The sequence below is a fragment of the Solanum pennellii genome, chromosome 3 (genome assembly GCF_001406875.1).
Source record: "Solanum pennellii chromosome 3, SPENNV200".
Lineage (NCBI taxonomy): Eukaryota > Viridiplantae > Streptophyta > Magnoliopsida > Solanales > Solanaceae > Solanum > Solanum pennellii.
Genome location: NC_028639.1, coordinates 71,381,451 through 71,394,347, shown reverse-complemented (window position 1 = coordinate 71,394,347; position 12,897 = coordinate 71,381,451). Strand labels below are relative to the sequence as shown.

Sequence of the window (12,897 nt, the reverse complement as noted above, 5' to 3'; positions counted from 1 at the left end):
TTTGATGAATCTACCTTGACAAATAAGGTAACACTTGAAGAAGCCAAACAAATTGATGGTGCTTCAAAGCAGGTGGAGTTTGAGGGAAAGATAATTTTCCCAACACAGGGATCAAACGAGGAAACAACAGAAAATTTTCCTCTTGAAGGAGAGCCAGTCGAAGAAGAGGTTCCATCTCAAGAACCTCAACCACAACTTGAATCAATAGCAACCGGCAAGCCAAAAAGGACATTAAGAAAACCTGCTCGACTCATAGATATGGTGGCTTGTGCGGACTCAATTGCAGCTGATGACATTCCTACCACTTATAAAGACGCAGTCCAAAGTTCAGAAGAAGATAAGTGGAGGATTGCCATGGATGAAGAAATGCAGTCCCTTCATCAGAATCATACATGGAGATTGGCCAATCTCCCAGAGGGCAAGAAAGCAATTGGGTGCAAATGGGTATTTGCAAAGAAAGAAGGATTTCCTAACCAAGAAGATGTTCGCTACAAAGCAAGATTGGTGGCCAAAGGATATGCTCAAAAGGAGGGAATTGATTATAATGAGGTGTTTTCTCCAGTTGTGAAACACTCCTCCATTAGAGTTTTGTTGGCTTTGGTAGCACAGTTAAATTTGGAACTAGTTCAGTTGGATGTAAAAACTGCATTTTTACATGGAGACTTGGAAGAGGAAATCTACATGACTCAGCCAGAAGGATTCAAAGTTGATGGAAAAGAAAATATGGTGTGCAAACTTGAAAAATCATTGTACGGATTGAAACAATCTTCTAGACAATGGTACAAACGATTTGACAAGTTTATGTTGCAGCAAAGGTACATAAGAAGCAAATACGATCATTGTGTGTATTTGCGCAAGCTTGAAGATAATTCCTTTATATACCTTCTCCTATATGTTGATGATATGTTGATAGCTTCTAAGAGTCAAGAGGAAATTGAGAAGCTAAAGATTCAACTAAGAAAGGAGTTTGAGATGAAGGATTTGGGTGAGGCAAAGAAGATTCTTGGCATGGAGATAAAAAGAGATAGACATTCAAAGAAACTCTATTTATCTCAAAAGGAATATTTGAAGAGAGTACTAAAGCGATTCGGTATGAATAAAAAAACGAAGTCGGTTAGCACTCCGCTTGCTCCTCATTTTAAGCTTAGTGATGCTATGTCACCTAATAATGAAGCTGAACGAGAATATATGTCAAGAGTACCATACGCTAATGCTATTGGTAGCTTGATGTATGCAATGGTTTGCACAAGGCCAGATATTTCACACGCTGTTGGAGTTGTAAGCAGGTACATGCACAATCCTGGAAAGGATCATTGGCAGGCTGTAAAATGGATTCTACGGTATATTCATAATACTGTAGATGTTGGTTTGGTTTTCGAGCAGAAAGATAGTCAATATCTTGTTGGATATTGTGACTCAGATTATGCAGGTGATTTGGACAAACGAAGATCAACTACTGGTTATGTTTTCACTATTGCAAATGCACCAGTTAGTTGGAAGTCTACTTTGCAGTCAACAGTTGCTTTGTCTACCACTGAGGCAGAGTACATGGCAATTACAGAGGCTGCGAAGGAAGCAATTTGGCTTCGAGGATTGCTTAGAGAGCTTGGTATTGGACAAGAAGAAATCACAATATTTTGTGATAGTCAGAGTGCTATTCAATTAGCAAAGAACCAAGTTTATCATGCAAGGACGAAGCACATTGACGTCCGATATCATTTCATACGAGAAATCATAGAAGATGGTGGAGTCATAATGCAGAAAATTCATACTACAGATAATCCTGCCGATATGTTGACAAAAGTGGTGACTGCAGTCAAGTTTCAACATTGTTTGAACTTGATCAACATTGTTGAACATTGAAGATTAGGGTTGAAGACACAATCAAAATTGTTGTTGAGAGAAAGTTGAAAATGGAGAATCTTGCCAAGGTGGAGATTTGTTAAATTTGACAAGATTCAAAAATGGATTAATGAGAAGATATGGTAGTTAGGAGGATAATTCTTCATTGGTATAAAAGTCAAGATAGCAACTTTTGTAGGTGAAATTTAGGTGAACCATAAATTGATTTCACAAGGTAAATGTTGACATTTTGACATATTGTGATGTCATGGATGACATCAATAGGAAGAATTTACTCCTATAAATAGGTAGCTCCTAATTCATTTGTAACACACCTCTCACTTGCCTTCTCATCTCCTAAGGCATTTGTTCTTCTTTCTCTCTTGTAGTATTTCACTTGTACTCTTTTGGAGTGAAATAAATATTGGTTGGTTGTGTCCGAGGAGTAGGCAAAAGAAAACAAAAGTTTGCCGAACCTCGTTAATTCCTGGTGTTCTTTCTCTTGTTGTCTCATTTACTATTTATTAGCTACCTTTAGATATAGTAGTTGTGATTCCATCACTCTCTATATATTCGGCTTCCGCAACATAAAATTGTTCGAATGGTCTGAATTAAAGATAAAATTGTAAGTGCACGAAATCGATCGAGTGGTCTCAATCGAAGATAAAATTGCACAAATTTTCCCTCTCTTTCTTAGTTAATACTACACATTATAACACTCCAATTTATTCATTAAAATTAATTTTACTTATCAAATTATACTAAGATAAAAAATACAATAAACTTATAATACAAAGACAAAAATTCTTCTAATTCTTTTATTTTAGTAGCATTCCAAGAAATCCATGTCCTCTATAGTAAAAAAAGAAGAAGTCACAAGAGGGATAATAAACATTCCAACGACTTTTATTACTTCAAACGTATAATAATAATAATGGAACAAAATAATTAACACTAAGATCAAACAAAGAAGGACAACTATTAATGAGCAGGACAACAATAATAAATACTCTTTTTATGTCCTATTCTCTATTAATTGATGAGTAAGTATTCAACAACATATGGTTGTTAAATTAATTATTGAAGTCATCCCAAAATGCTAAGGTTGATATACCTTAGCCCAATTAGTGTCTCAAAATTCACTTCGTAATTAATATGAATACGGCATTTATTAATTATTATATTATAATAATTTATTCATTTATTTATTTTAAATATCGATGATGTTTACGTAAAATTATGCGTACCCCCGCTGCCTTAATATATTTTTCTTTTTTAAAATGAAAGTGCCGATGACCAATTCTCGTTAGGTGAAAGTGTCCCGTTCTACTGATCGTCAGCAAAACCCCGTTCCCAGCAAGTTGCGGTAGGTGAGGACTTAAGAGCCTACGTGGAAAATACTAGACTTCAAAAGGTCAACTTTGAATGTCAATTTTGACCAATTTTTTTTACTTTCCGTCTAAATTTATCTAAACGTAATTCGATTAAACACGATATTTGAGAAAGATGAAAGACTTTGCTTAGTTCTACACCTATTTTTACGTTTTTAGATTGAAGTGTATACTTTATCAAATAAAATATATAAAAATGGAAATTATATTACGTAAATTAAAATGAAAGATTATGATTTTTCTTTTAAAATCCCAATTATCCATCACCTAACTATAAGAACCAAAAATTCTAACTACTCTCACCAACCACAAGACTCTCCCATTTTTTTGTATCCCCCAAAAAGGAAAAAAATTGAAACAATTTTCCATGAAATTGCCCCTGAACAACCCTAAATACCCATAAACTCCCTTTCACCTACCACAGGCTTGTGTTTTTTTTTTCTCATATATATTCATCAATCTGTGCACATTTATCTTCAGGACACCATAGCTAAAAATCCACTTTCTCTTTTAGCTTTTGAGTGTGCTCCAAATTTTTCCTTTTGTTGCTCTCAAGATGCCGATGGATACCGAAACAAATCAAGCAGGAGATTTCATCTTTCGATCTAAACTCCCTGATATTTACATCCCTAAACATTTGCCTTTACATTCTTATTGCTTTGAAAATCTTTCGGAGTTCAGTTCTCGCCCCTGTTTGATTGATGGTTCAAATGATCGAATCTACACTTATGCTGAAGTTGAACTTACTTCGAGAAAAGTTGCTGTTGGGCTTAACAAATTAGGGATCCAACAGAAGGATACAATCATGATCCTCTTGCCTAATTGCCCTGAATTTGTGTTTGCGTTTATTGGAGCATCGTATCTAGGAGCAATTTCAACAATGGCTAATCCTCTGTTTACACCAGCTGAGGTAGTAAAGCAAGCCAAAGCCTCAAGCGCTAAGATTGTTATCACACAAGCTTGTTTTGCGGGGAAAGTGAAGGACTACGCCATTGAAAACGATTTGAAGGTAATTTGCGTCGATTCCGCACCGGAAGGTTGTTTTCATTTCTCCGAATTGATTCAATCCGATGAACACGAAATTCCTGAGGTGAATATCCAGCCGGACGATGTCGTAGCTCTGCCGTATTCCTCCGGTACTACCGGGCTGCCGAAAGGGGTGATGTTGACACACAAAGGATTAGTCACGAGCGTTGCGCAACAAGTTGATGGAGAAAATGCTAATCTGTATATGCACAGTGATGATGTGTTGATGTGTGTGTTGCCTCTGTTCCATATATACTCACTCAATTCTGTTTTGCTCTGTGCATTGAGAGTTGGAGCAGCAATTTTGATTATGCAGAAATTCGACATTGCTCAGTTTTTGGAGTTGATACAGAAGCATAAAGTGACAATTGGGCCATTTGTACCGCCTATTGTTCTCGCCATTGCTAAGAGTCCATTAGTTGATAACTACGATCTTTCATCAGTAAGAACAGTCATGTCTGGTGCTGCACCATTAGGCAAGGAACTTGAAGATGCCGTCCGAGCCAAATTCCCTAACGCTAAACTCGGTCAGGTAAATATTATTTTCTTACTCGCGGATTCAGAATTTAAATTTATTACTGTTCCTGTCTCAATTTATCTGACTTGAATAACACATTTCTATATAAAGTAACAATCTAACTATAAAATATCTATTTTATTTTAAATAAAATAATTTATTACCATACAAATTTCTATCGTTTATTATCATTAAAAATATTTAAATTTTTTTTTTATTTTTTAAATCACCACAAATTAAATTAAATCATATAAAATAAAACGAATGAAATATTATTTTCCCCATAAATACAAGGGAGTATCTTTTAATCTTCACGTTCTTATCCTGAAATACCATCCATGTGCTGATGCGCTAGTTTCCCCAAAAAAAGAAAAAAGTACGTAGAAATTTAAGAAATACACGGAAACTATCATTACCCAAGTCAGAAAATTTTTAATTTTAATTACATGTCGTAGTTTTTCAAATTTTTTGAAGTTACAAATGAATTTTGCTTGAATAAGTAAATATCGGTAGATAAACGTCTGTTCTTAAAAAAAATGTGTATAAAAATACTGCACGCCTTTGTGGACATTGATTTTGACTTTTAACAATATATTTGCCTTGTTATGGTTTCTTGATATTGACTAGCCAGCCACGATACAATGTATTATTTTATTATTGTTAGAATAAATTTTTTAAATTTAAATTTATTGACTAATTAATAAATTATTAAATTAAAATAGGGTTATGGAATGACCGAAGCTGGTCCAGTGCTGGCGATGTGTTTGGCATTTGCGAAAGAACCGTTTGATATTAAATCAGGGGCATGTGGTACCGTTGTGAGGAACGCAGAGATGAAAATTGTAGATCCGGATACGGGTTGCTCTCTGCCCCGTAACCAACCCGGTGAAATTTGCATTAGAGGTGATCAAATCATGAAAGGTATGTCAAAATCTTACCGTATTCTTCGTAAACTTAAGTTATGTGTCAAATTAATATTTTGGTCAGGTGACCATTTACATTTATTTTCAAAATACATGTTTTTATTAGGTACATACTTATACAGATAATAGCACGGTTTGTTAAGAATAATAAATTATACCAACTAGTGGACGTAGATCAAGATGCATTAGGGGCCATTCATATTTCAAATAGAGTAAAATTTATATTGATTTGATAGATCTTTCAAACGCCACAAAAAATGATTCTATCATCAAAAGCTCACCTACCACTCCCATCATTTTTTTTAATTTAAAAAAGCGAAAAAACTGTTTTACTTTATTGAATACAAGATCGATATTATTAAATCAGAAAGTTTATAATTAAAAAAATAAAAAATATATTCTTTTTTAAAAGATTAAACAAAAAAGTTGAAAAAAAGTTGAGAGTACCTTTCTACCTATTGAAACATGTCTGGTCTTTTACCATAAAATTGTGAAACTATTCGGTGTATATTCATTCGCCCACCTGCCCAACTACTTTTCGACTCTGAGTCTTAAAAATTCTAAGTTATTGCATATTTTTATTTATTTAATTATATATTAAATAAAAATAATAATTATTTCGTTGTAGGTTACTTGAATGATCCTGAAGCTACAGCTAGAACAATAGAAAAAGAAGGATGGTTACACACTGGCGATATTGGATTCATTGACGATGATGATGAGCTTTTCATCGTGGATCGATTGAAGGAATTGATCAAATACAAAGGATTTCAAGTGGCGCCTGCTGAACTCGAAGCACTTCTTGTCAACCACCCTAACATTTCTGATGCTGCTGTTGTCCCGTAAGTACATTATAATTTTTGTAATGTACAACTATAAATGCTTAATGTACGATGTAGCTAGCTCTAAAAATAGTCTAAATTCATATAATTTGTTAAATTGTGTTGGACAGAATGAAAGATGAACAAGCAGGAGAAGTTCCAGTGGCTTTTGTTGTTAGATCAAATGGATCTACCATTACTGAGGATGAAGTCAAGGATTTCATCTCCAAGCAGGTTTGTTTCATCTCGAAACAATTATGTGTTTGAATAAAAATGCATACATAGTAAATATTAACTGATTCATTTTTGATACGTTTTTCAAACAGGTGATATTCTATAAGAGAATAAAGCGTGTATTTTTCGTGGAGACGGTACCGAAATCTCCATCAGGAAAAATTCTGAGAAAAGACTTAAGAGCTAGACTGGCTGCTGGTATTTCAAATTGATGGAGATATTATATGTTGTTTGATTTGTACCTTATGTTCAATCAACATAATTTCCAGTTTGGCAACGGACGAAATATGTCTGTAAATTAATTTATGACTTCTTTTATCATCTTTTCAAATTATTATGTGATGATAAGGTATCAAAAGTATTTTTTGTGGGAAAGAAATATATAAAGAGTTTGTGTTTACATTTTTCTTATATTATAATAGTATGTTTATACATAATTAAGGGTGAAGCTATGAGTTGATTACACAATGTTTAATATTTTAAATTTTATTAAAAATGAAATTATGAGGTCAATTTTTTAGTGATTGAAGAAAGTTAAGTGTGTTGAATTTGAGTTATGGATCATTTTTTAGTGGTCTAAGGAAAGTTAGAATATAAAAAATGAGTTGGGTCGCAGTCATATGACTTAACACAATTGAATTAGAAGGGAAAAAATAGGTGGGACTAGTTAAAGAGATCATCACAATTCACACCAACCATAAATGGACGAACTACAATTCTTTTTATTTACTTCTTCTCACGTGAAACTGTATCACGTCTCAATTATAAGTGTATTGTGAAGTTTATTTGATACATGATTTGTGAGTTTCTTCAACAATAAAAGTATTTACAAAATTATTATTTTTTTCATAATTTACTCCTTCGGACTCATTTTATGTGGAACTCTTTCTTTTTAGTCTGTCAAAAAAAGTCACTTTACTATAATTAGAAATAATTTAACTTTAGAATTCCTCTTTTATCCTTAATGAAATGAATCTCAACCACACAATTATCCAAAGATTATTTTAGATTACAAATTTCAAAAAAAATAAAAAAATTCTTAAATATCATATCAAGTCAAATAATACCACATAAAATGAATCGGATGAAGTACTACTTATTTACTTACTATCTATATATAGTAAAAATCTATTGAGGTCCATTATTGGGTCATTTATAAGTCTTCAGTAGGAACCTGCAATCATTTAGGTGGTGTTTTTGTACTTGAGACTGCAGATCTTACTTGTGCAAATCGTACTTGCCCATCTACTTTAGAACCTCATTGAAGACCAATAAATCCAATACTGATGGCCCAAGCCCACTAATCTGTTTAATCTGAATTGTATTCATACTGGCCCATATTTTGGTCCCTTTTTATCATATTTTGGCTAAGCATCCAAAACACAAAAAGGAGATGCATGAATTAAAACAGTATAATGTTGATCATGATTCATGAAGTCCTAATTTGTGACTCATTGTTGGCCGAACCACGTCGATTCAAGGGGTTTATCTGAATTTTCTTTAATAAGGAATACATATATTTAGTAATTAAAATTATTTTTTTCATATCTGTTCAATAGGTGTTGTATCGTTATATAAATTGAAATATGTGCACAAGTGAACAAAAATGGCGTAATGTTTCATAATCAAATGTTATAAAATTTTTATAACCTTAAAAACAAAAATAAAGAAAAGTTTGAGGCGTGTATCAAGGACATTCTTTTTCTAAAAAATATAAAATTAGAACCTCATTAAATAAAGAATAAATAAAATTCAACAATTATCTTGAATTTTAAACTATAAAAAAGATCTCAAACAAATCAGAAGCATAACCAATTGCAGGGGCAGATCCACATACAGCCGTTCGGATACTTAAATACCCTTTAACCTTGAGGTAAAATTGTTTATATATATAGTAATTTATTTAAAATCTGAATATATAAAATTTTCAGCACCCAAAATGAACAAATCTCATGATGGATGCACTGGGTGGTCTAATAGTTAGTTTGAAGGCTTTTTGGATTTGATTCTTGCTTTGAACAATTATTTACACATTTTTTAATTTTCTCTTTTCCTCCCAGTATAAACTCTCATTTTTTTTAAAAAAACTTTTTTTTATATAAGTACTAATCATAATTTTATTTACGTTATATGAAATTCTCATGAATTTACACATCTCATTATTTTAATAAAGAGAGTAATGTTGTGGATTCAGGTGTAAAGAGGAATTTTGCTACGCATGTGGAAAAACTTGGAGCAAAAGGCATTGGAATTGCCAGACTCGTTAATCATATTGGAACATGAAGATGGATAATACGACTACAAATAATAAAAATTTATCAATGAAACCTATCGTAATATTTCCTTATATATGATTTTTTGAAAATACGATACGATATTTATTTTATGTTAATTTAAGTGAGTCGATGATATAAGAGTTACTTAATCATGTCGTTAATTTGATGTGCCATTCAAGTTGTATTATTATTATTATTATTATTATTACAAACTTGATCAGCCTTGTTTAGCAGTCACTTGTTGAGTTGTTGTTGTGCTTAATATGTTAATTTGTTGTTTTGCTTATTACTTGTTCATTTTTAAATAATATATTTATTGAGTTTATTATTTTATATTTATTAATTATGAAGTAGATGAATGAAAAATTTATAATTTTAAAATAAATATTACATTTTTTTAAAATAATAAATTGATGCTATAATAAAGAATAAAAGTTTATCATTTTATAATTTATCAAATAAACAAATGATTAAAGACAACTAAAAATAATTGCCACATAATTAAAATCAGAAGGAGTACCAATCTTTTTTACTCTTATTTCTTTTCTATTCTTGTCAAAAGCTATTAGACTTTTGTTTCTTTCTCCTTTTTTGTCAAAAGTTATAGAAGGGGCACAGAATAAAAGGCGAGCAGTTAATAATCAATCAATATACTATATTTAGTTATTTCCTAAATGAATTATTAAGAAATTATAAATAACAAAATAATTTTACGAATGTTATAAAAGAACTTACTAAGATTAATATACTAAAAGAAGGAAAATTAAGAAAGTAATATATTTCAAATATGTATATATATGTATCTATATGTAAAGTGGCTATTTATAGCCATGAGCTTAATGTACAGATCTATAACTTGGCCTATTATTGGTCAAGTGATGTATACCTCTAATGGGAGAGTTCCATATGTTGTGCATAATTGATTTGCACAAGTAATGTAACTCTTTTAATGTTTGGAGCCCACGTGACACTCAAACATACTTTACAACAATGAATTCATTTCTCAAAATATTTCTTAAAATTTTATAAACAATAAACGGTTTAAAATGAATTAACTGCAAAGATAATAGAGGAAAACCATAATTAATGATTTACTAATTTAGGAACCTAAAAAGAAATTAGACAGAAAAAAAAAAAAAAAAACAGGAAGGGCGGGTTATTATCATGTGTGGCGCGAAAAACCTCCAAGTGATAGCGTTCCGATAACGTCAAACGAAAAAGCGTGTGAATTAAATAACGGCTAATACAACAAAAAGAAAACTAAAGGCCCAAAATTCTTCATAACAATGGCTCTCTTGTTCAACACTAATCTCCTCAGAGCTCCTCTCACTTTCCACTCAATTCCACTTTCTTCTACTAAGCAATTCCCCAATTACTCTTCTATCTCTGTTCGTTGTTCATCTACTAATCAACAGAGTGATGAAATTCGAGATTCCGATCAAGATGAACCAAAGAAGAAGAAAAGACTCTCTGAACAGTCTTCATGGGAAACTAAAGATTCTGATGGCAAAGATTATCTTTATAGGCTTGGTGCTGAGGCAGATAATATGAATATTGCTGTTGGTGCTAGGGCTGGCGTCATTGATAGCCTATTCGCCGGGAATTTCCTTGGAAAAGATTGTAATCAACTTCGATTTTTGTTTATCATTATCCCAGTTCATTGAAATTGTGTTGTGTTTATTGACGATTATCGTTGTTTTTCCAGCGGATATTGTGTTTGATTATCGGCAGAAGGTGACTAGGTCGTTTCAGTACCTTCAAGGCGATTACTACATTGCACCTGTGTTTCTGGTACATTGTTCTTTTGGGGGATTTTGCTTATTGTTCGGAGAAAATTAAGCAATACGAATTTCTCACCCGTTTCTTGTTTTTTTGTTTTCTTGATGTGAACAGGATAAAGTTGGTAAGTGATAGTCAGTGCAGCCATTTTTTAGTCTTCCAACAGCTCCATTCTACGCGATCTTTGTATCTTGTGTATGAGTCCTGGTGTTTCGCTCTGCCAGTATGAGTTTGATTCTTGCATTTTAGCTTTCTTTGGTATCTTTCTTGCTGGAGTCAATACTAGAGATCAGCTTGTTTTCTGATCAGGTGGCGTAGCTACAAGTAGGGAAGGGTGGCTTCGTCGAAAAATTATACCATGTACATAGAAAATTATACAGGTCAAATAATATTTTTCATACATATATATTAAATCTTGAACAGCCCCCTAACGAAATTTGTAGCTTCACCACTGAAATAAATTCTGATGCCCTTTTGTTAATGGATTAAGCACTGCTCTATTTGGCTTCTCCTTACAGTTATTATTACTAGTAGAAAGGCAACCTTTTCTATTTTACATTTTCCTTGTTTGGGTTAAATCTGCAGAGAGCTATGATTAAAATAATCTTTTAACTTCTGATTGTTCAAAATTCATATAAAAATTCATGTGTTGCTATTGTTTCATTTCATATATGCGTTTTCACTTTCCCAGCTAAGGTAGTAATAAGTGGGCAAACTGAAATTTCCTATAGAATTGGGATCTATAGAAAATTTGTCTTGATGGCTGATTGAGGACTCAAAGAACTAATCTATGTATATTACATGTTTTCTCACAATCCTCTTTCCTTTCCTTTGATTTGGATGTGTATTAACGAATTGGTGTAGTAGTTCTATGCAGATATTAACATGTAAACTTGTTATTTCCCCCTTGCACCTTTTATGCTGTTATTTCAAGCAGAGCTGCCTTATTTAAACACATTGGTGATAACCTTTCAATGATATGTGGAATCTTATCCCTGCAGTGTGTCACATTGTGAAGAACTACATTTCTAATATTTTGAACGCCAAAGTTCCCCTGATTCTAGGCAAGTAATTTCTATTTCTATTTCTACTGTTAGAAACTTTAGGATCTTAATAAATGTACCTTATTATGCGAAAGTATTTCTTGTACAAGTTTTAGTTTTTGCTAGAGATGTGTGAGCAACATTTTGTTCACTGCTTTTCCTTTTAGAATAAACCCGTGATGCTTCATATTTTATCCTAGTGTAGGATTATCTTAGACATTTTGACTCTTATTTTATGTTTCCTGAACATGATAATTGCTTTACACTTAAATTCAATCATGAAATGCCAGACCAAACTATAGTTTTGTCATGCAGTATAGTAGCTAGCATGATCTTGTTACTCCATGAATACTGTTAGTTTTGCTGCAAAAGATTTTGTATTATGCTCTATCAGCTTTTAAGCTGAATTTTAGTAGTATTTGAGAAGATATTGTTAAGTTGATATTTTTGTAACAGGTGTTTGGGGAGGAAAAGGGCAAGGCAAAACATTTCAGACTGAACTGATCTTTCAGGCAATGGGAATTGAACCTGTCATTATGTCTGCAGGAGAGCTAGAATCAGAAAGAGCTGGTAGCATTATTTCTTTTAACTGTAAAAATTGCTCAAGAATGAGTTGGAACTTATTATCTGAACTTCGCACTGGAGTATTTATCATCATCCTTGGATAAAGAAAGAAAAAGAAAAGAACCCCTCGTAACTAATATTTTTAACTAACAAGTTTAAACTAGTATGTACAAAAATCCTGTCAATGTTAGTTCTGTTTGATGATTTTGATGCAAGACGTGGACACAAAACTGACTCGTTGTTGTTCCTCCTCTGATATTGCTCCCACTGTCATATCAGGAAAGAGTCTCTAAAAAACTGACTACCTTTTCTTAAAATTATCTTCCATGGTATATTATCACGAGGCTATGCCTAGGTAAAGCAATAATTTTCATAGAGATACCAAGATTTACTGTTGCTGGTTCAGAAAAGTATAATTGATTTAAATGAGCATAAACATATATATATATATATATATATATATATATATATATATATATAT

At 32.3% G+C, this 12,897-nt stretch overlaps 2 protein-coding genes across 2 annotated transcripts in view; both read left to right on the top strand.

Annotated features, from left to right (window-relative positions):
* The first annotated feature begins 3,545 nt into the window (after positions 1 to 3,545).
* Positions 3,546 to 7,158, top strand: LOC107014702 (4-coumarate--CoA ligase 1). Its single transcript, XM_015214738.2, has 5 exons — positions 3,546 to 4,791; positions 5,499 to 5,697; positions 6,328 to 6,541; positions 6,652 to 6,754; positions 6,847 to 7,158. The coding sequence occupies exons 1-5, from the start codon at positions 3,790 to 3,792 to the stop codon at positions 6,964 to 6,966; spliced, it is 1,638 nt and encodes a 545-aa protein (XP_015070224.1). The 5' UTR covers positions 3,546 to 3,789; the 3' UTR covers positions 6,967 to 7,158.
* Positions 7,159 to 10,275: 3,117 nt separating this feature from the next.
* LOC107014605 (ribulose bisphosphate carboxylase/oxygenase activase, chloroplastic) overlaps positions 10,276 to 12,897 on the top strand; it is a 9,311-nt gene continuing 6,689 nt past the window's right edge. The window contains exons 1-5 of the mRNA XM_015214582.2: positions 10,276 to 10,650; positions 10,736 to 10,821; positions 10,924 to 10,933; positions 11,811 to 11,873; positions 12,309 to 12,422. Of these exons, the coding sequence (XP_015070068.1) occupies positions 10,317 to 10,650; positions 10,736 to 10,821; positions 10,924 to 10,933; positions 11,811 to 11,873; positions 12,309 to 12,422 (607 nt within the window). The 5' untranslated portion in view covers positions 10,276 to 10,316. The remainder of the gene's footprint in view (positions 10,651 to 10,735; positions 10,822 to 10,923; positions 10,934 to 11,810; positions 11,874 to 12,308; positions 12,423 to 12,897) is intronic.